This window comes from Daucus carota, chromosome 5 (genome assembly GCF_001625215.2).
Source record: "Daucus carota subsp. sativus chromosome 5, DH1 v3.0, whole genome shotgun sequence".
Taxonomy (NCBI): Eukaryota; Viridiplantae; Streptophyta; class Magnoliopsida; order Apiales; family Apiaceae; genus Daucus; species Daucus carota.
In genome coordinates, this window is record NC_030385.2 from 3,019,268 (window position 1) to 3,041,675 (window position 22,408).

Below are 22,408 nucleotides of genomic sequence, written 5' to 3' on the forward strand. Positions count from 1 at the left end.
CAGGGGGGTGAAAATTTTCTTTTCAGAAGCTGAGACTATGTGTTAATTCTTTCACGTTTTTTTTCCATGCTCATTTCTGATCCATTGTAATGCGCTCTTTAGTAATTGATTCTTCGAGACAAACAACCTTTCTTTTTACAATGTATCTTGCTCTGACCATATTTGGACATTAGTTGGACGAGCGGTTATTGTTATGCTGCCCAGTAGTTAAAGGCAGTACATGCTCCAAGCTTTAAAACAACTGTATATCTTGCTCGGACCATATTTGGACATTAGTTGAATAAGCGGTTATTGTTATGCTGCCCAGTAGTTAAAGGCAGTACATGCTCCAAGATTTAAAATAACTGTATAGTAGTTTATGAAATTTGATTGAGGTGGGAAGAGAAGGAACACAGATTTGTATGTATGACTTGGGGAAGATCTGATGTAAGGAGTATAACTTTAGTTTATTCATGGGTATGGCATTTTACATATTTCTGTTAGTAAGATTGTGCCTTGTATAAATATTATTTAACTTGTTGCACATTTTTGTTTCTCTGGCAGATGATAATAATGTGCTAACAATTGTATGCCTGTGGGCTCCTGTTGTCGCTGTGAGTATTCTTATCAAGTACATAAAACAAAAAGAAAGTGATTTGCTGATATAGTTTATACAGAAAGGAAGTCAGATTGAGGGTATCATTGTTGCCGGCATTTAGTCTGTTACCCTTTCAAATGTTTTATTTTTCATTTTAGTTCCAGAACTTTATCACGTCTGATTCTAAATTGGTAAAATACTCCTGGGTCAAGTACAGGAGAGTTTTTGATAACAATTTAAGGCTTAAGTGATTTTAACTAGGGCTTTCTATCAAATAAGTTGCACTCACCGTAGTCCTCGCCTCTTAGAACTGAACTTTACTAGTTTTTAAATCCTCTTTTGATATATATGAAACTATTTTTGCCTACAGACTCTACAAACCATTACAGATCACCATTCATAATGGTACAGTTCACGCACATCACAAAGTTTGGAGATTTGCAGAGTAACTTGTGTTGACATTTTTTTCAATTCCCAGATTTATCTCTTGGATATTTATATATGGTACACTCTTTTATCTGCAATTGTTGGTGGGGTAATAGGTGCACGGGCTCGGCTTGGCGAGGTAGACATTATTGTTGTTTGTGATTATTAACCCAACACAATTTTCTTTTCTTTTATGTGAAATTTTAATCAATCTAGTTTATGGTAAAATGTATATTCCCTTTAATTCTGAAATATTATTTATTTAACTTTAAGCTGGTTTTTGCAGTTGTGTTTTATTAAAATGGTTCATAAACGCTTTGAGAGCTTTCCAGAAGCCTTTGTCAAGAACCTTTTGTCATCAAACACAAAGAGGTGAGTATGTGGCTGATGTAATATTATTGATCATATCGTCTTCCTCATCTGGTTAATTATTAGTGTCTCCAGACCACTTATGCTATTATTTTCCATTTACTATATTTGTTACATTTTATTGAGTAGTCCCCTGTTGGTTGTCCTAACTATATGTAGAACGATATGTCAGACTTTCTTCTTTACCTAATTGAAGGTATCATTGTAATGTGATTATAACAGAATGCCTTTCAGCAGACAAACATCTAAGGTTAGTAATGTTAATTTGTTTTTAAGGGCGAGTAATGTTACTTTTTGTTACATTGTTTTCAGTGGTTATGTGAAAGAAAATGAAATACACACACACACACACACACACACACACACATACACATATATATACATATATTTTATAAATATGCGGTATGCCCACGGAATTGGAAAACAACAGCTTATATTATATAGTTTTGCCTACAGACTAGTGGGGTAACTATTGGAGAAGGAAATAAATACAATGAGTGAACTTCCTGTAATACTGTCAGAAGACTTATGGGATGGTCAGGTTGTAGATTTTTATCTTGGTTTTCGACGAGGAGACTATCCTATAATACTATCACAACTCACGAGACATGTAGGTTGGTAAGGTGATAGATCTTTAGCTTGGTTCTACTCTGTAGGAGCAGTCTGTAGAGGTTTGACTGCCGGTTTACGTTCGACTGTACAGTTTACTATATCATTAGAGGTTCTGATGTTACTTCTGATTTAAATACAGGCAGCCATAGTATGTTATTTCATGACTCGTGACCACCATTTTTGAATTTGTAAGAATCTGTGCTACAATCCGACAACCTGATGTACATTATTAAGTATTTCTGCTGAATTTTCATGGCTTAAGTATGAAATGATCTCAGATTATGGCTGTTCATATGGGTATCTGTCTGTTACAGAACCTTTTAAGACAATGGTGTATCTATATAATATGCTTTGAGACACTATTAAACTAATTACACCTTGAACAAGCAAGTCGACTCTCTCCTACCACATGATTGTAAACAATGAACTCGATAATCCCTAACTCTACTTCTCAGCCCCCCTTTTGTTCTCCTTGCTAAAGAACTCTTCTAGCCCTGTCCTCTCTTGTTATTCCTTACTAGTCCCTTGATCTTTGTTTAACCCGTTTCCTCTCATACTTTGTTGTATTGTCCACTTTACCCTTCTGTTGCTTTTTCTTTTTTTCGAATACTATAATCTGTCTTCCTTTATTTGAGTCCATAATATTACTTCCCACCCAAACAGCCACCTTGTCCTTGCGCCATCAACGTCCTCCCAGGTGGCCTCATAGCGAGGCAAGTCCTTCCATTTAAAATAGTAGAAGCTGGGAAGCCATGTAACCTCATCACTTCTCTAATAAACACTGTCGCGATCGTAAAAGCATTGAACGAGTGTCTCAAGCCAATAAAATGTGCATATTTAGAGTAATGATCCACCGCCATTAATATTGTATTCATCCCTAGCGACATTGGTAGCCCTTCCACAATATCATTATGTTTCCTCCCAAACCAAAGTCGGAATATTAAGTGGTTGTAGTAGACCTGTCGGCACTGTTGGAATGCCTTCTGTTGCTGGTACCGCTGGACATAATTTTAACGTTCTGCCGCATACCAATCCAGAACCAATTGGTAGCCATCCGGTAAGATTTGAGTTTCCTAAAGTGTCTGCTCATGGCAGCATCATGATACACATGAAGTAGCACCTCTACTCCTTGTTCAGAAATTACATGTCCAAAATATCCGATTTTTGACTTACCAAACTCATAATTTTTCTTCTTCACAAGTAATGAATGGCGGCTAAGGGTTTCCAACACAATGTTTAAGTGTTGTCTGTGCTCCTCCTCGTTATGGCTGTAACTGAGGATGTTATCAAAAAAACTAAATCCGAATATGTGGGTGAAACATGTCATTCATTAAGGATTGAAAAGTAGCCGGCGCATTCATCATCCCAAAAGGTAACACCAAGAACTCATAGTGTCCATCGTGGGTATGAAGTGCAGTCTTGTGGATATCTTTGGGTTTTACCAAGATCTGCCTTTAGATCCAACTTTGAGAATACCTTTGCCCCCATGGAGTTCATATAACAATTCATCAATGACGGGGATGGTGGAACTTATCAGCCATGGTTTCTGTTAATGGGGGAATTTGGTAGGTAACAAAGTTTGAGATTGTAGACGGAATTAAGATCCGTGACAACGGCTTCTCATCGGAATTCTTCTCAATAAGGGTGATGATTAATGTAGTGGTGGCTGAGATTGTAGGTTAGAGTTCGTGGCGCAAAGAAAATTAGATTTCTCCACAAGTCTCTCGCTCAAGAATTGTCAATGCCTATAATGTGCATACGTACTCTTATTTATAGGGGATCAAGTCATAAATAGTTCTTGTCGTCTAAGTTACCTACTAGGTTTCGATTTCCCCTTCAACAGTTTTCCTGGGAGGGGCTCAATACGATGAGGCCTAGCCATGGGTCCTAAAGCGTGTCGGTTGGCCCATGGCTTTTTGAATCTCACTCAGACTTTGATTCTCTCAAACTGAACCTAATTGCCAATCCCTGATTTAACCTAAATGCAAGGGCGCGTCCCTACTTCCCGATATAGGCAACCCACCAGACTCCAGAGTAGGGCCTGCCAAGAGATTTCTTCGAGAAGATCTTAAGAGCCCTCTCATGAGCAAAACCCATTAGAATACAGAGTAAGGCCTTCACTGGTCTTATACTACTACTCCCCAATGAGGGTAACTCACCAGGAATACAGAGTAGAGTCGTCTTCCCTAAATGATAGATTTTATATGTACCCAAGGGCGGATCCTAAAGCACAGGATGACCTCTCTCATCCTTCAAATCTTCATGCAAGTCATTTCCTCATTAAAATGTTCACCATTCGGTCTTCATTCACCACTAGTGCGTCCACAGTCCACGGAGGGCGCGTCCACCACCAAGAAGCCCATATTTAGCCCAATTATAAGCCCATTAAAATGTCTTCACTCTTTAGTCTCTATGAAAGTCAGGCCCATGCAATATAGTCTATAATGAATTCTGGATATAACTACCCACCAAGTCTCAATTTTAGTAAAAATGTGAATGAGAATTCTAGAATCTTCAAAATTCAAACTTTGTATCTTGACCTTCTCTAGCTTCTCATCCTATTTCTTCCTTTATACCTTATTCTGTCTTCATCATTACTTGCGTCTTTTTTTTTAGGCGCGCCTTGCTTTCTTTTTCTATTTATATATAGAAGACCGCACTTTTCTCGTAGCTTGTCCTGGATCTTCGACCTGTATCCCGGAGCTTGTCCAGGATCTTTGACTTGTATCCCAGAGCTAGTCCCGGGTCTTCTCGTATGGTCAATTATTACATAATCATCTGCATTCGATGCCTTAGAGATGGGCTTCCCTACAAGTGCTTCAATTAGTATGTTTCCTGCCATAACACCACTCTAATTTGGTATGGTCCTTTTTTGTTGGCTCCAAAGAATATGACTTGCAATCTTCATTCCTGCCTTTTCCTTCCACAAAACTAGATCTCCAACCTTGTAGTGTTTGAGCTTGACCTTGTTATTGCAGAAGCGTGTTGTCCTCTACTGATATACACCTTGAGATCTTTACATAAGCAATACCTCGAAGGGCTCTCCAAAGCAATTCCGTGTAAAGGCTCTTCCAAAACAACCCGGAGGGTGGTCTTACCAAACAAATACTCTAGAGGGTTATCTTTCCGAACAGCACCCTGATGGGTGGTCTTCCTAAATAATACCCCACAGGGTCTTTCAAAGCTACACCCTGGGGGGTGGTCTTCCCAAAGCAACACCTTGGAGGGTGGTTTTCCTAAATAATACCCCACGGGGTCTTCCAAAGCAACACCCTGGAGGGTGATTTTCCAAAAGCAACACCTTGGAAGGTGGTCTTTCCAAGCAGTACCCTGGAGGGTTTTTCCAAGCAGCACCCCGAAGGGTGGCCTTTCCAAAGCAACACTCTAGAGGGTGGTCTTTCTCTGGCATGTCCAAACAAAGCCTTTGATAAGTTGCTCCATGATTGATCAAGCTGAATGGCATCCCCACATAGCAATATAGCCCTCTATCAATGATCAATGAAGTGTGCTCTCTTGTAATTTATAGGCAAAGGGACCTCTATGACATCTGTTGAGAAAGAGTAATGGAGCTTGAGTCGTTAGAAATTTATCCTCTTTAAAGATGAGCAACAAGCTTCTTCAAACTATCCACATTGAAAGCTCCCACACTGGGTATGGTTTGAATGTTATCCCGTGAGGTTGAGGTTGGGTTGCCACCTCCGATGTCGAGAGGTATTTGGGGTGTATTTGTGCCATCCTTAGTAGTAGTAGCCGGATTTGGAGTTGCTTTAGTAGCCTGAATTTTGCTTGACTTAGTCGGGGGGCACTCTTTCCTATGGAATGAGTTTTTTCTTCAACTTCGTCTTATAATTGCAAGCTCAATTGATCATGGTTCCCTCATTCATGCTTCTAATTAATCTCATTTCTTAGGACGTGACTTTCCGAACAATATTTGGGTGTCCAAGAGGCACGATCGGTGAGAGGGAGGCATGCTTCCGAACACAATTCAAAATTTTCATTTTTATGATCTTTTCCTAATTGCATGACACCTACTTGCAAAGGATTAAACCAACACCACACTAATAGTATATGAGTATCAGGGAGAGTATTTACCATACGACGCGCCCAATCAGAGGGAGGCACGCTTTCTCAATTTGTGCCAACCGGGGACTTGCTTTCTTCCACTTCTAGAGTCTTTGGAAAGTCTGGGTTCCATGCATGGAAGTTTTGGCGTCTATCTATTCAAGCACATGCCTCCAAATCTGAAAATCATGCTACTCGTAGACTATCATCTAGAACTTTCTCTCTGATTTTGCCAATATTTCTTATTCCGGAGAACCTTGTTCGCCCTTCGTCCTACAATAACATCTAAAGTTGTCCTAATCAATCTCGACATCTTCGTCTCAAGTCTTGCCAGAAACCTACTCCTTTAACTTCTTTTTGATATCACGCATGGGACCTTCTGGGCTCTTATTACTTGGCTCCCGCTTGAAATCCGCACATCTTGGACCTTCATCTTTTCTACTCATCTTCATAACCCTTGCCTTGCTTGTTGTATCTCCAATGTACCCCCAATTACCTTGCTCAACATTGACGACAAACAAACATATCCACCATCATCCCTCCACTCAAACCGGACTTACTCAACGGAGCCACCATCACAATAAGACATCCTTTCTCCTAGATGTAGATCTTGAATCCCCTCCTCTAGCTCCAATTTGTTAACAGAGAAAATTGGTAGTGAACAAAGTTTGAGGTTGTAGACGGAATCAAGGTTTGATACAAAGGCTTCTCGTTGGAATTCTTCTCAATTTGGGTGATGATTAATGTAGTAGTGGCTGAGATTGTAGGCTAGGATTCGTGATTGCAAAGAAAACTAGGTTTTTCTCCACAAGTCCCTCGCTCTCAAGAATTGCTAATGCCTACAAAGTGCCTACGTACTCTTATTTATAGGGGATCAAACCATACGTAGTTCTTGTCGCCTAAAAAACCTACCAGGATTCAATTTCACCTATAACCACCTTCCTCGAAGCGGCTCAATACGATGAGGCTTGGCCATGAGCCTCGAAGCGTAGGTTGACCCAGGGCGTTTCGAATCTTACAAAGATCCAGATTTTCCCAAACTCAAAATAACCGCCGTTCCATGACTTATCCCAAATAGAAAGACTCGCCAGCGCGTCCCTCCCTGATGAGGACACCTACCAGACTTCAAAGTTGGGGCTTCCAAGAGATGTCTTCGAGAAATTCTTAAGAGACCCAACAAATTCTTCTTCCACTATTCTTCAATGAGGCCGACACACCAGAATTCAAAGTAGGGTCTTCTTCCCCAAACAATGGATTTCATATGTATCCAAGAGTATCCCCTAAATCTCAAGATGACCTCTTTCGTCCTTCAAATCTTCATGCAAGTCATTTCCTCATTAAAATGTTCAGCGTTCAATCTTCATTCACCATGGGCGCGTCCACAGTCCACACAGGTTGCGTCCCCCACCAAGAAGCCCAATTATAAGCCCATTATCTTGTCATCAGTCTCTGTGAAGGTCCGGGGTATGGAATTTAGTCCATAATGAATTTCAAATATAACAGTTTCTTTGTTTAATGCTCTATAATCCGCGCAAAAGCGTCGGGAGATTTTATATTTGACAAGCAATAAGGGACTTTAAAACGGGCTATTTGAGGGTTTGATAATCGTTGCATCAAGCATCTTTAATCAATTTCATGTTTCAATTTCTGTGGATAGCAATAATGGAGTACCCCAAATATGGTTGCTCCCTTCTTTGAGTGTGATAGCATGGACATGGTTATAGCTGGGTGTTAACCCTATTGGATTGCCAAACAGCTTTTCATGATGCTCAAAACTCTCGTCAAAAATTCGGATACACTGTGCTTCTCCCCCCTGCACCTCCTGGACAGTAGCTTCCACACGACTACATTCCACCCGAAATCCTCCCTCACTTTTCTTCAGGCCTCTAAGCATTGTCTTTAAGAATACTTGAGCTTTACTAACATGGGATCTCCCACCAGTTTGACCATCTCCCCCCGCCACTCAAACTTCACTCGTGTCTTTTGATTCATAAGGATTACCCCCTTCTCTAGCCATTGTATTCCTAATATGATGTCAGAACTACCTACATTTAACGGTAGAAAATCTTCAACCATTTCAACCCCTCCATCTAACCGCAACTTGACCTCCTTACATATACCTTCTCCTTGTTGCATAAACAAACCCCGGAACTCCCTGATTTTGACACCACTAACCCCACCTTTTCCATCACGGCTCAGGATATGAAGTTGTGGGTTGCTCTCAGGTCGATCATGACAACTACTTTGATATCCCCAAGCAACCCTTTGAGCTTCATTATTTTAGGGTTGGACAACCATATCACAGAGTTCAGGGATACCTCGATAATCAGTTCCTTCGATGGTGATTTTAGACTGTCGACACTGGCACTTTTAGTTTCTCGCTCCTCATCCTCAATTAACATCACACTCAGCTCCCTCTTAGTGCACCAGTGTCCTATTATCCACTTCGCATCACGCCAATAACACAACCCTTTGGCTTTTTTTCTTGCACTCTTTGTCTGTTAACCGTTTGATCTCCCCTCCTATAAAGTGTCCACATAACATTTTTTCTGAAACTTGCTCTAGTGGAGTTGCAGTTTGTATAATGGATGCTTCTGGTTGGTAGCTAGCCATTGCTTATAGAGCAAACTCCCACTGCTGGGACGAAATTGATAGAGTAAAATATTCTTTAAATTTGCCCAATGACGCCTCATGATGTCGCTTATTTTCCCACCGATATCAACGTAGGGCATCTCCGTCCAACGCAACCGTCAACACTTCCAACGTCTCCTCCTCGGACAATCAATAAAACGAAAAATATCGTTCTACCCGTAATATCCAGCCATCGGGATCTTTCTCATCGAAGACAAGCATTTCTAATTTCCTATACCTCCAGATGCCTTACCCCTATACGTACCTTCGAGCCACTACTCGATCCAACGCCAACAAAGTTTCCCCTGCCATATTCCTACCAACCGCCATTTAACTCATGATTACTCACCGGAGTATTGCCCATATTAATAGCGGCCGATACCAGCTGATTGACACTTGGAGCATGTTTGCCTGGGCTTAAAAGCCCGGGTTTTAAGCCATTTTTGACTTTAGGCTGAAAAGTATTTTTTTGGTGTACGAAGTCAGAAGTTGGCTTAAAGTTTGAAATAAGCCAAACACCAACTTAAGTAAAATTAGTTTGAGGTACTTTTTTCAGTTACTTAATTTTCTGAACTTTTTTTTTGATAAAGGTTACCCATAAAACACTTTTATTTTTATTAGTATGTTTTTAATAACTCATAAGTCATTAATTTAATAAGTTAAAATTACCCAAACGGACATTTTAAACTCTCAGCTTATCACATTAATTCACTTTAAGTCATAAGTCACAATATTAAGCTTAGCCAAACGGGATCTAGTATCGATTCCTGCTGAAGGTATGTGGACTGCCTGAAGATGAGTTAGGGTAGATGGTACACCTCTGTTTGGAATTTGAGCTGTTCATTCCGCATTCTGCATCCCGCATCGTATTCACAAGGGATCCAATTTGTGGTTTCCTAACACATCTGAAACATTTTTATGACTGGATTATCTTTTAATGTTCATTCAGGCGTCTGAAGATACCAACAAGACTAATGCAGCACTATTCTCTCCATTTTGGAATGAGATAATCAACAGTCTGCGCGAGGAAGATTACATAAGTAATAGGTACATAATTGACGCCTACTTGATAAATTTTTTACTTGCTCAAGAAGATAAGTATTCTGTCATAGCCTTCATATTTTGGTCTAAGCCGTTGCTCGACCCACTGTGCGTTTGTCATTCTTATATGTATTAATATCTGCAAACAATCACTTTTTTCCAGAGAGATGGACTTACTGTCTATGCCTAATAATGCTGGCAGCTTAAGATTAGTTCAGTGGCCGCTGTTTCTTCTTAGCAGTAAGGTGAAACTTTCTGTATGCTGCCTTCATCTTTCTTATTAGCAACTTCAACTGTTGGTTCCTCTATTTATTTTTCATTTTCTCTACAGATTTTGTTGGCGACTGATTTAGCCTTAGACTGCAAGGATACTCAAGAAGATCTTTGGAATAGAATATGCAGGGATGAATATATGGCATATGCTGTACAAGAGTGCTACTACAGTATTGAACAAATTTTGTTTTCTTTGGTTGATGGAGTAGGGAAACTATGGTATGAGTCTGCAGTCACCAATTTAAACCTATCTGTGCTGTCCGTTTGCCTTTCCAGTTATGATATATTCACATGCACATGTTACTTCTTAACAGGGTTGAGAGAATTTTTCGCGAGGTCAACACAAGTATATCTGAGAATTCTCTTGTGATTACTTTACTATTTAAAAAGCTTCCAGTGGTGCTGTCTAGATTTACAGCGTTAACTGGGCTTCTGGTAAGTTTTATGTGTTCCTCCTCATTATTCCCATTCCAATATTTTTAATTTTCAAGACAACCACCACTAAGTATCTCGGCTTTCTTCTTCATCATCTTCTATTTTCAAGAACCCACCATTAAGTTTTTGCAGAAAACTACTAATGTTTGATCAATCTCATGAAACCCACTATAGATTTGACATAATTCGATACATACTTTTCGCGCAAAACAAACCTAGAGATGATAATGATCCCAAAATAAGAGAGAAATTTTAGTGCACACATTTTACTATTGAAATTATTGATTTGAACTTTATCCTATTTAAAAGTAGACGTGAATGATCGGATTGGATTGAAATTTTCTGAGAACAGGAGGTAGCGAGTTATGAGTTAGGCAGAGTGCATATTTTGAAACTACTTGTACTAAGTGGGCCGAGGCCAAAAGTAAGGGGTGCACTGTGCAATTGACTATTTTTGTATAAAAAGTAAATTGTTGAGCTGTGCAAATCTGTTCTTGTGCATGTTATACATTTACTCATTACTGGAAAACTAATATCATGTGTTTATTGAAAGTAGAATCATATCCTCATGTTTTCCAGGTGAGTATGGAGTGTCGACTTTTTACGACTAGTGGATCGACTAATCGACTAGTCGATTCCAAGGTACCCGGGCGCCGAGGCTCGATTAGGCTCCATGATAACCTTAGTACCACTTGAAGTAAATATTCCAACTAAACCTGATAGGTTGACTAACTGAGTATTTTAGCAAAGTTCGTAATGCAACGTACTAGGTAGTTATAGTTCTAGTAATGTTAAAATTTTTATGCCTCTCTAATTGCACTGTTTCTATATTATTGATCGTTTGGTTCATAATTCAGTTTTCTTGTTTACTTTCTGTTTTGTTATTTACGATTTACCACTGTATTAGATACGGAACGAAACTCCAGAACTTGCCAAAGGGGCTGCCAAAGCTGTTTATGATGTATATGAGGTGGTTACACACGAATTGTTATCTCATGATTTGAGGTAACTAGTTACTCTTTATTCTTCGTTCAAATTTTTACAAATCGCAAGTTAATTGCAGAGTTATAATTTGCACTCTGATCTGTCAGGGAACAGCTTGATACCTGGAACATATTGCAGAGGGCAAGGAATGAAGGCAGACTATTTTCTCGGATAGAATGGCCCAAAGACCCTGCAATTGTTGAGTTCATTAAGCATTTTCCTTTTAACCTTTTTTTTTTTTGCCACTTGATGTTTGGTCTTCACCCCTTTACACTCTGAAGGTATTCTCATTACCAGTTTTTTTTGTGTGTTGAAACTGGTGTAGAAGGAGCTGGTGAAGAGGTTGCACTTACTTCTCACAGTAAAGGATTCTGCGGCAAACATTCCCAAAAATCTTGAAGCAAGAAGAAGATTAGAGTTCTTTACAAATTCATTATTTATGGACATGCCTTCAGCAAAACCAGTTTCAGAGATGATGCCTTTTTGGTGAAGTTCGCCTTAAATATAGGATATTAACATTCTTTTATTCCTTATAATACATGGCTAACGAGTAATGTTTATCTGGTATCATTTGAACAGCGTAATTACTCCGTACTATAGTGAAAAGGTTCTCTATAGTTCCTCCGAGTTGCGGACTGAAAATGAGGATGGAATCTCTACTCTTTTCTATCTTCAAAAAATTTTCCCTGGTATTTTACCTTTAGTTTCTGTTTAAAGTTTTATCATTTTTAGTTGTCGTCAATAACTACAATGCTATGTTACTCGTACTTTTTTTCTCCCAGACTTTGCTTTACTTATCGTGTCTCTAGGTCGAATTTTCTTGTATATTGTCTAATCCCTATGCATCTATACAAGTACTTTTAGTACAATGATATACATGAAAGAATCCTAGACAGGATAGAGGGAATCTAAGCTTCGTCTCTAAGCACTTGCGAACAGATTTTAATTTTGAACCCATGATAGAATAAGAGGTCTTTTTCTAAGCTGTTTTGCGGTTTCAACTTTACAATGACTGCTTACACACCTGTATCGGACAAATTGATCTCAATCTGGACTAAAACAGTGAACCATTTGCAAGCTTTGCTAAAGTTTCGAAGTTTTTGTTATCAAATAGCTTCAACCCTTGCTCTTACACTGGAATACTTCCATTATTAAAGATGATTTCATGCAAACAAAAAAAAATTAGAGGGACAACTTTTACGTATATATTGTATTAGTATTGCAGTGGTAGGTATTTATGTTGTATACGAATGCAAAACATTTTTCTTTAATTCCATTGTTTGATGGTTGCTTTTATAAGTTACTGCCAATGCTGTTGCTTGAAAGGAGGTACAAAGTACATTTATGCTTGCGCATGTGTGTATGTATTTTCTTTACTATTCTAGTTAGGATGCTAATGACTCGCTTTTATCACCAGTGTTCATTTATTGTATTAGGTTTATAGCTATGTTGTTTATGTAGCTTTGTAACTGTAATTATCTAGTTCCTTCACATTATCTGTAAATATATTTTTGACATGTGGTGATGAATATATTTTAAGTTGCCTTGCAAAAATTGTTATTAAGGAAATCTTTTTACTGCAAATAGATGAATGGGAGAACCTTCTAGAACGCATTGGGCGGGGTGATACCGGAGATGCTGAACTTCAGGATAGCACTAGTGATGCGTTGGAGCTTCGTTTTTGGGCATCTTATCGAGGCCAGACATTAGCCAAAACAGGTAGACTTTGTCTAGCATTTCTAACAAGTGCCTTACCTTCTTATGACTATGTCATTATTGTTGTTCAAGACATTCTTATCTCTGCACATTTGCCATATGCTGTGAAGACAGTAATATCCTAATGCTGTAGGATGTAATCTCCAAGTTAAACTTTTTTCTTTCTGTCATGCCTATATCTTTAGTTCGTGGTGTGATGTATTATAGACGGGCACTAATGCTTCAGAGCTTTTTGGAAAGGAGATCATTTGGAGGTATTACATTTTATTGCATCTGCTGATATATATTCATATTAAGGGGAAAGTTTTGATATATAACATCTCTCATCTCCTCCTTATTATAGAAGAAGAGTATTCTGAAAGCACCTTCCCAACAACTGAAGGTTTTGAGCTGTCACGTGAAGCTCGTGCGCAAGCTGATTTGAAATTTACTTATGTTTTATCCTGCCAAATTTACGGTCAACAAAAGCAAAGGCAGGCTCCAGAGGCTGCTGATATTTCTCTTTTGCTTCAAAGGTTAATTTTTGGAATCTCAAGTGCCAAATTTGAACTGTGGGCAACCCTTTTTTTCTTTTTCTTTTTTTATGTATTAGGAGGTTTTCATCTATGTTTTCGTGATAGAGTACCCTTTCTGGCAACAAATTTATTTACGAGAGAAGGGGGATGGACGACATCATAAGTGTGGTCACTGGTCATTGGTTGACTTATATAGTTACAAGGATAGTACAGCTTCAGTATCTCATTCTTTTGATATTGCGTTAGAGCATCTCCAGCAGTGTACCAAGTACATTCCCTAAATATATAATAAACAATTCAAATTCTAAAAAGTAGGGATCCTATATTGATTGACAACTCCAGCAATAATCCCTATTTGTGTTCCCTATTATTATAGTATTAAATTCAAATTCTTTTAATAAAAAGATAATAAGAAAAATGAGGGAAAGAGTGTCCAAAAAGTGAGAGTTGAATATTTAATCATCAAAAAACAAATGAGGAATGGGTTAGGGATTACCTATTTATGAGAAATGAAAAATGGATCCTAAAGTTTAGGGAATGAGTAGGGACTCTGCTGGAGTGAATTTTTTTTCATATTCCTCAAAATTTTAGTTTAGGACATCATATAGCTATACCTGTTACTGGGGATACCAAAATTTTTTACAGAAGCAACTTATTAACATAGCAAATTGTGGCTTTGATTACATACATTTTGGGAAGTTCAGACTAGTAGCTTCGCATTGCCTGTTTTATTTACAATTTCGTAGATTATAATATACGCTTTTTATAACATTGCTAGAGCGGAGTCTCTAATATCTTTTGTATGATATGATCAAGCAGCATATATTCACTTCCTAGTATAGAGGTTGGCCAAATAAATTACCTACTAAAAACATGACCGTATGGTGTGAAACAGTCGAACTCTTTAGTAGATACAATATATGTAACCAGGATATAGGGTGTATCTTTTTAATGAACCATCAATCTCCCTAAATACCGAGTTGGGGATTGCCCATCAGAGTTACCCCTGACAAGTGCTTATTAATGAGGGAACACCTCAATATCTATCATCTTTTGCCACATTCTGATTAATATTATCATGCAGAACTCCTGTTTATAGTAGAAGTAAGAAAATGTTGTTGATCTATTAGTTGATTCTTCATGCGATGCAAGTGGAAGTACAATTAACATTGTTGGTATCAGGAACGAAGCACTGCGAGCTGCTTTTATACATGTGGAAGAAAGTGAGTCAACTGATGGAAGTGTTTTGAGGGAATTTTATTCAAAACTAGTTAAAGCTGATGAGCATGGAAAGGATCAGGTATACAAGGCTTTGTACTTCTTGTATATCCCCGTCAATGGAACCATTATCTATCTTATTTAAGTTATGCAGATTTCTGGAGAAGCATGACGTGTGGCTATTTATTCGATTTTTAATTCTTCAGACAGTCTTTTTTCGATCAAATCTTGAAAATTAAATTAGGTAGCAGCTTTCAATTTGTGACCATGCCCTCATTTTTTTCCCGGAGTTAAATTAAATTAAATAAGCAGTAAGAATTTACCAACATGTGGAACATATCCATCCCTGGGCCAACTGAACTAAAGAACCCTAAAGAATAAATAGTACAGAATTTTAATACTTAACATGCTTAGAGCATCTCCGATGAGCCTTTCAAACAAACTCTTAACTTTAAATTTAGAAAAAATGTGAAAAGTTAGTGCTCCAATGGACTTCTAGAGGCTCTCTCCTCTCTTTTAAAAAGCATCTAGATGCTCTTAACTTATTATCATTAAATATAATATTCATCTCCCTCCAATTCATCGCCGTCGCTAGGATTAAACGGCGTTTTGGTCACTTAACTGACTACGAATTTTCACTTGGGTCGTCAAACTCAAAAAAATTTCAGTCAAATCACTTAATAGCGTAAATGTTTCACACGAATCATTAAACACAGTAAAAATTTCATGGCCGTTAAATGGGGTTGACTTTTAACGGTCGACCGTTTAATTGTGCCACATCATGTGACACATCAGATTTTTAACCCACAAGTCTTTAAACCCGATCCAACACAAACCCGGTAAATACATACAACCCGCCCTCAATTCTATATCCCTAATTTACAAACTCCACCCCAAATCATACAGCATTGGTGTGGGTTGATGGTATGTATTGTTGATGGCAGTTGATTGAAGGAGGCGGCGGTGATTGGTGTGTCGATGGCAGGTCGAGTTAGTTTCGAGATGAGTACAACATTGGTGTGGGTCGATGATGTTATGTCTGTGTACTGTTTGCTGGGCTAATTGAATGCCTGACGGTAGCAGCGACGATGCGGACAGTGGCGAGGACAGAGAGTGCAGTCTAGGGGAAGTGTGCGGGTGGTGGGTGCAGAGTTGTAGAAGGAGAGAGGGTAACTGCAATGCGAGAGATTGGGAGTAAGAGAAGGAGTTGAATCGGTGGGCGGAGCAGAGGATAAGGCGGCGCTGGTGAGTTTGATTGGTGGTGTTGGCCCATCTGTGGAGTGCCATTGGAGAGGGGTGGTAACTAGTACAGTGGCTGGCTAGTGATGGTAGGGATTAAGTGAAGGAGGTCGGGGTTCGAGTAATGGTGTGGGTAGATGGGTTGGGGGAGATGACGAGCTTTTGAAGAAAAGGACATGGAAGAAGGATGAAGGAGAATAGAAATGAGGAAGAAGAAGGTTGGAAATGGATTATGGGTACTGGAGCAGGTTGGCGCGGGTGTATGTATTTATCGGGTTTAATGGTTGAATGAAGTGGAGCAGCCACATTGGTTGCCAATCTGCTATGCAAGCAAGCCTACTCAGTTTTCGGTCCAAGAGTTAACGTTAGTAACGGCTAGTGACTTGATTGAAAGTTTTTATTAGTACAATTATTTGACTGAAAGCTTTTTGAGTTTGATGACCCAAGTGATATTCGTAGTCAGTTGAGTGACCAAAACGCCATTTAACTCTTCTTCGCTATCGGCAGGAGGGACCTAAAATCTCTAGCGTTGCCTATCTTTAGGACTTGGGTGTAAGAGTACTGTTGTGTGAACAATTAATAAAAATTATTCTAGATCTCTTCACCATTCCTTTTGGAAGAACAGAAGAAAATTTTCTTTTCCATGTTTAGCTCCTGCTAATTAGTTTCTATAGTATTTTGGTGACATGAAAATTAAAAAAAAGAAGTATCTGATCTAAATTGCGCTCTGTAAGAGTTATCTTTTTAAAGAAATAGATGCAGCTGTGATAGACTCATTTCTCTTGTCTTTTGTAAATCATTTGGGTAACTGTTTGTCGTTAATATATACTTGTTCTGGATTTGCTGTTTTTTAGGAAATATATTCCATTAAACTTCCAGGAGATCCAAAACTTGGAGAGGGTAAGCTGGAAAACCAAAATCATGCCATAGTTTTTACTCGCGGGGAAGCTGTTCAAACAATTGACGTGAATCAGGTACTGTTATCTTTTTCAATAAAAGGAAATCTGTCGGTATATGCTAAAGAAGTTCATAAATTCTGAAGTACTAGCTATTTGATTTTTATTAATTCCTCTGAATTGTGGCATTTTCTTACATTAGTTTGTCTTGTGTAAATCTGTACCACAAAGAAGAACAAGCTTTACATTCTTTAATTGTGTCTCAACACTCAACAGCAATGCATGCTGGCAGATGCATTGTCATGGCTAGGTGAGGACTATTTGACTGTAAAATGTATACCATTTACACACACATAAATTGTGTGGTAGAAAGGATGGTGAGAGTAGTGAGAGTGCTACACTACTGTGCCTGCTAATGAGCCTATATGGCTATACCTATTATACTTATATTACTGTGATCCCAGGGTCTGTCGGTAGATAAAATTGACGCCACAGGGTAAATGATGGTTCATATAACTTTACTTGTGTACTATTAATGATTTGATCATATGGTAATGAAACGCTTATCTACTTTGTTGTCGAATTTTTAGCTGATATTTTAAGCATGCTTAGTTCTCTCAGGATCACATTTAATGATATCCCGACAAATTGATTTAATTATTTAAATATGTTTTTCTGGTCTTTTTGTATCCGTCAATTTTCTTTTTTTGTTAAAGCAATGCCCCTGCTATTAACAGTACAGTTACCTTGAAGAGGCTATGAAATTAAGAAATCTTCTTGAAGAATTTCAAGGGAATCATGGCATTCGCCCTCCAACCATTCTTGGTGTTAGAGAGCATGTTCTTACGGGAAGGTTTGGAATCCTTGTAATTTTCTCCTTGCCAAGGGTCCCTTGGCTCTTTCTATTGACATGTTTCTAAACTTTAATGTGATAGTATATGTGTATTGTATCTGAATGCAGTGTTTCCTCTTTGGCCTGGTTTACGTCCAACCAAGAGACTAGTTCTGTGACTCTGGGACAGTGTTTTATGGCCTATCTTCTAAAGTAAGTGGTGCTCATTCTGTTCCAATTTTCTTATGTTTGTATCGATTTTGTGAAAGCTCATTCTGCATCTACTTCTTTATGTATTAAATTCGTGCATTCATATTTGTTATATATACATTCATTTTGATGGTATTTATTCTACTTCCTTTATGAATAAGATCTGTTGACATGAAAAAGAGAATACCGAATTATCATTTCTCTTTAGGTGCTCACATCTTACTATTCTTATTAGTATGAAGTCAATCATTATGTAAATTTAGTGCGTCTTATTACCATTAAATTTGCATTCAGAGTAAAGATTTATGCTGATTACCAGTTCAATTATTGATTGTCTATTTTTTGTTGTAAGGAAGACAATTCTGTCTAGCTAAGGAGCATGTTTACTGTAGTAATAAGCTATTTTCTGAATACTTTAGTTGTTCTTTTAAATGAATTTATCAATCTGAAGGCTTTGAATGTATTATGCTTGTTAGTTGTTTATGAATGGGCAAAGTTGTGTACACTGTACAATGTAATATTTTCCTCTTACATATTTATGTTATCTGGTGTCTCAAGGCTACATATGCAAGTGCTGATGTTAATTGAAATTCAACAGTCACATTCTTTTAGGGGTTTCAGCCTATGAATTCAATTCACTATGCAACTTGTTTGTCATTACACTATAGAAAGATCTTAAGAAGGTATGCTCTCTCTGGTGTAAACTTTTGTGGGTCTGTTAAAAACTCATGGCGGCTAATCTGGCTGTAAATAACTTCACAAGTTGCATGACTTTGACAATCACTTATTCTCTATTTTCTTCTTCTTTCGTGGATACAATTTTTTGTCAAAATAGTTCTCATTTCTCAGTTCATCTGGTTAGAATTTTGTAGAATTAAAAGTCTTAGTCGCCTTGGCCAAATAGTCAAGAAATTTAGTAAATGAACTGCTCCAAAATTATTTTTAAACCTACCTGCATCAGCTTTTCAGAATAATGCACAAAGGAGAAGAAACTACAACTTGTTAAAGAGCGAATTCCAGTTTACCCTAATTGGTGATCAGTTGTCTCGGGTATTCGGGCACTTACAGAATACTTGTTTGTGTCACAGTGTCAGCTCCTTGAGTGAATGTAGACACTTTGACCAACTGAATTACCTTATATTAGTTTGAACTTAGGATAATAAGATTAATTTAAGAAACAAAGGGGAACTTAGATAAACAAAGAGGAGAAGGACGTGCCACCGGACAAGTCTTTAATAATCTTTGATTCATTTGAGTCCGTTAATATTCTTTTGCTACAAAAATCCGTTAATATTCTTTTGCTACAAAATCGTATCTAGCATGCTTATTTAGTAAACAAGTAGTTGTGTACCTGTACCTATGTAAAAACAGGAAGAAGTTTTTGTGTCCAATTTCAGTATTTCGGAGTCACACACTCGGATGTGTCATGTCCGAGTCAGTCTGACATTGTAAAAGTCCAAGTAACACTGTAAAAATGTGCTCATTCAATATTAATTTTATATAATCAATTTGTATTTGATCTCTCGTTTAAAAGGTGAGTAAACTCTAATCTCCCATAAATCCTGTACTAATTGTAGTTTTATAACTCTTTACTCCTTTATACACTTCTCCACTTGTTGGGCATGTCGAGATGAAAATATAGATGCAATGCGTGAATATTGTTGGAGCACTTTAATAATTTTTATTAATAAATGTGTTGATCTTTAAAAGAATATAACTATTAGGTTTCTGACATACTGTACACCAGCTAAAATCAAGTCAAGTGCCTATTACAGGCTGCCATTTTGAAGTTATATTTCATCTATTCTACTATGGAGATTTTTTTAGTTCTAAAGTTGGCGGTCTATGTGTTGATCTGTTAATGCTTCCTTGCTAAAGAAACTGGAAAAGTTATGGAAAATAGGCGAGATTAACTATTGTTTTTTGCAGAGTTCGTATGCATCATGGTCATCCTGATGTGTTTGACCGTATATTTCATATCACTCGTGGTGGCATAAGTACGGCATCCCGTGTCATAAATATTGGTGAAGATATCAATCCACGTAAGTATGCAGGTAAGCATGAATAACAGACACTATTGCATATTGAATTTATTTGATGTCAGCAGTTGATTATTTGATAGATTTCTCTAAAGGGTTAAAAGTTCAGTGAGTTGACTGCAAGTTAAATCTAGTTCTGTGATCTATTTGCAAACTTTTTGAGTTACAATGACCCAACTGCAAGTTGGCCATGAGTTCAGTGATCTTTTTGCCTATTAACCCTTTCTCTAAACTAGTCATGGTTGTGCAGCAGATTACTCCTATATAAACCTTAACTGCAAGTAATGAACAGAACACCAACAAACTGTATTTTAATTTACACCCCAAAATACGAATTACAACTGAAAATAGACACTGTTTACGTTCATAAAACCCTAGCCCCAATTCGATAGGGGGGCTCTCTCCCAAAAGATACTGCTACACAATTTTTTCTGATGCCCTCTACTCTTTCCTCTTTTCTTTTTTATTAACTCCACCTTTCTTCTAGTGAATTACCAAACTGCCCTTTTACTTCTTATCTTTGACATTCCTGTCCTTGCCCTTCTTACGAGAATAAGTCAACAAGTTGTGTCTTTTATGTCCCTGATGGCTTTACAGGCCTCTTTGGTAGCCTAAAAATTACTTTCTCATAGTTCAAATTCCAGATAGTGTTATTTCACTTTGAGTACAGTGATTATGCCTTGAGAAAATACTTGCTGCAAACATCTGTGCTGAAAATACTTGAGCATGTATGTGTTAGTGTTATACACTAAATTTTACTGAAGTAGTACAATGTATTCCATTATTAACACTTGACTATTGAACTGAAACTTTTTGTCTGCATTGTTTTTAATACTCTTGATTCCTCAGAATAGCTGTTGATTAATGAGAATTCGTTTTATTGGAATTGAGAGAATACCCTAGACTGATTTCTGTTAATGTATCTTATATTTCAGGATTTAATTCCAGTTTGCGGCAGGGTAATATTACACACCTTGAATACTTCCAGGTTAGTTATGTTTTCGAATTATGTTGCTCTTGAAACACAATTTTTTAGGCTTGATTGTGTTTTTCCTTCTTCAGGTTGGAAAGGGAAGAGATGTCGGCTTGAACCAATTTGTTCTGTTCGAAGGAGAAGTTTCTGGTGGAAACGAGGAGCATGTTCTTAGCAGGGATATATATAGGGTTGGACAGCTTTTCGACTTTTTCAAGATGCTTTCTTTCTACTTCACAACAGTCTGTTTCTATGTATGCACCATGGTATGTTATCCACACTTGTTATTTTTCTTTAAATATACAAGAATTTTTCTGCACATTGTTCAAAGTTGTCGTGCATTCTGAATAATATTTTGTTTTGAATGCAGATGACAGTGCTTACTGTGTATATACTCTTATATGGAAGGGTCTACCTGGTATGTTTCATTTGTTTATACTTTTCTTTTAATTGGTTTCACCTGAAGTGCTAAAATGTTATAGCAAACTGACAGCTTTAGATGGGTGTTTCTGTATTTGGTTAAGTTTAGTTCTTGCTCGTGGTTTGGGTACTCTGGTCCCAACTCCACGATGAGGTTGAGCCATGTTGTAGTATTAATTCAATAATTGTAGAGGTCTCTATGAATGGCTCTGCTTCTTCTGGTTAAGTAAAGTGCTTTGCTCTGTCTTCAACTAATCATCCTGATCAATATTCACAAATCATTAATACAATTCATTTCTAAATGGTCAATTTTCTACCGTCGTCTTATAGTTTTTGATCTTATCATGTTTTAACAACTTCCCTCCAAGTTTAATAACTGATTGCTTTTAAATACATGCCACTTGGATTTGGAAATGTAATGAAATTTGCCCCATCTGTTGTTCTCTATCAGTCTGCTAGTAGTAGATATATAATGGATTAACTCTTTTTGTACAATTTGATCATTATATGTGACAATAATAAGGCAAGAGGCTTCTTTTTCTGCTCTTTTATGTAGAAGATAGTCGTAAATCTGTAGTAATGCTTAATATGTTAAGAATGGTTTGTTGTAAAGTGCGGTATAGAAAGCTTATATATATGCTATACATTTTCAGGCCTTTTCAGGGCTCGATAGGGGTATTTCACAACAAGCCAAATTGTTGGGAAACACTGCATTAGATGCGGCTTTAAATGCACAATTCTTTGTCCAGATTGGAGTTTTCATGGCTACTACCATGATAATGGGTTTTATTTTTGAATTGGGTTTGTTGAAGGTAATCAATGATCAAATTGAGATGTTATTTTACTTTTTTGGTGTGATCGAAATCAAGTCATACAGTTTTTAATTCTTTTTATGAGTGAAAAAGCGTATGCAAATACTCTAATGTAAGATTAACATGCT

The 22,408-nt window shown here is 37.6% G+C and overlaps 1 protein-coding gene across 5 annotated transcripts in view; it reads left to right on the forward strand.

Moving 5' to 3' along the window:
* The window catches only part of LOC108222347 (callose synthase 10), a 40,741-nt gene that overhangs the window by 16,701 nt on the left and 1,632 nt on the right, over window positions 1-22,408 (forward strand). For 2 of the 5 annotated variants that reach the window (XM_064094200.1, XM_064094199.1), the window contains exons 20-43: window positions 544-593; window positions 1,056-1,142; window positions 1,290-1,375; window positions 1,595-1,622; window positions 9,627-9,724; window positions 9,882-9,963; window positions 10,050-10,210; window positions 10,306-10,426; window positions 11,334-11,431; window positions 11,518-11,608; window positions 11,736-11,896; window positions 11,990-12,099; window positions 12,998-13,129; window positions 13,312-13,380; window positions 13,470-13,641; window positions 14,824-14,941; window positions 16,953-17,072; window positions 17,732-17,847; window positions 17,956-18,039; window positions 19,966-20,090; window positions 21,011-21,063; window positions 21,138-21,314; window positions 21,419-21,466; window positions 22,122-22,280. In XM_064094200.1, the coding sequence (XP_063950270.1) occupies window positions 544-593; window positions 1,056-1,142; window positions 1,290-1,375; window positions 1,595-1,622; window positions 9,627-9,724; window positions 9,882-9,963; window positions 10,050-10,210; window positions 10,306-10,426; window positions 11,334-11,431; window positions 11,518-11,608; window positions 11,736-11,896; window positions 11,990-12,099; window positions 12,998-13,129; window positions 13,312-13,380; window positions 13,470-13,641; window positions 14,824-14,941; window positions 16,953-17,072; window positions 17,732-17,847; window positions 17,956-18,039; window positions 19,966-20,090; window positions 21,011-21,063; window positions 21,138-21,314; window positions 21,419-21,466; window positions 22,122-22,280 (2,546 nt within the window). The remainder of the gene's footprint in view (window positions 1-543; window positions 594-1,055; window positions 1,143-1,289; window positions 1,376-1,594; window positions 1,623-9,626; window positions 9,725-9,881; window positions 9,964-10,049; window positions 10,211-10,305; window positions 10,427-11,333; window positions 11,432-11,517; window positions 11,609-11,735; window positions 11,897-11,989; window positions 12,100-12,997; window positions 13,130-13,311; window positions 13,381-13,469; window positions 13,642-14,823; window positions 14,942-16,952; window positions 17,073-17,731; window positions 17,848-17,955; window positions 18,040-19,965; window positions 20,091-21,010; window positions 21,064-21,137; window positions 21,315-21,418; window positions 21,467-22,121; window positions 22,281-22,408) is intronic. The other 3 variants (XM_017396268.2, XM_017396267.2, XM_064094201.1) reach the window with 3 other exon arrangements.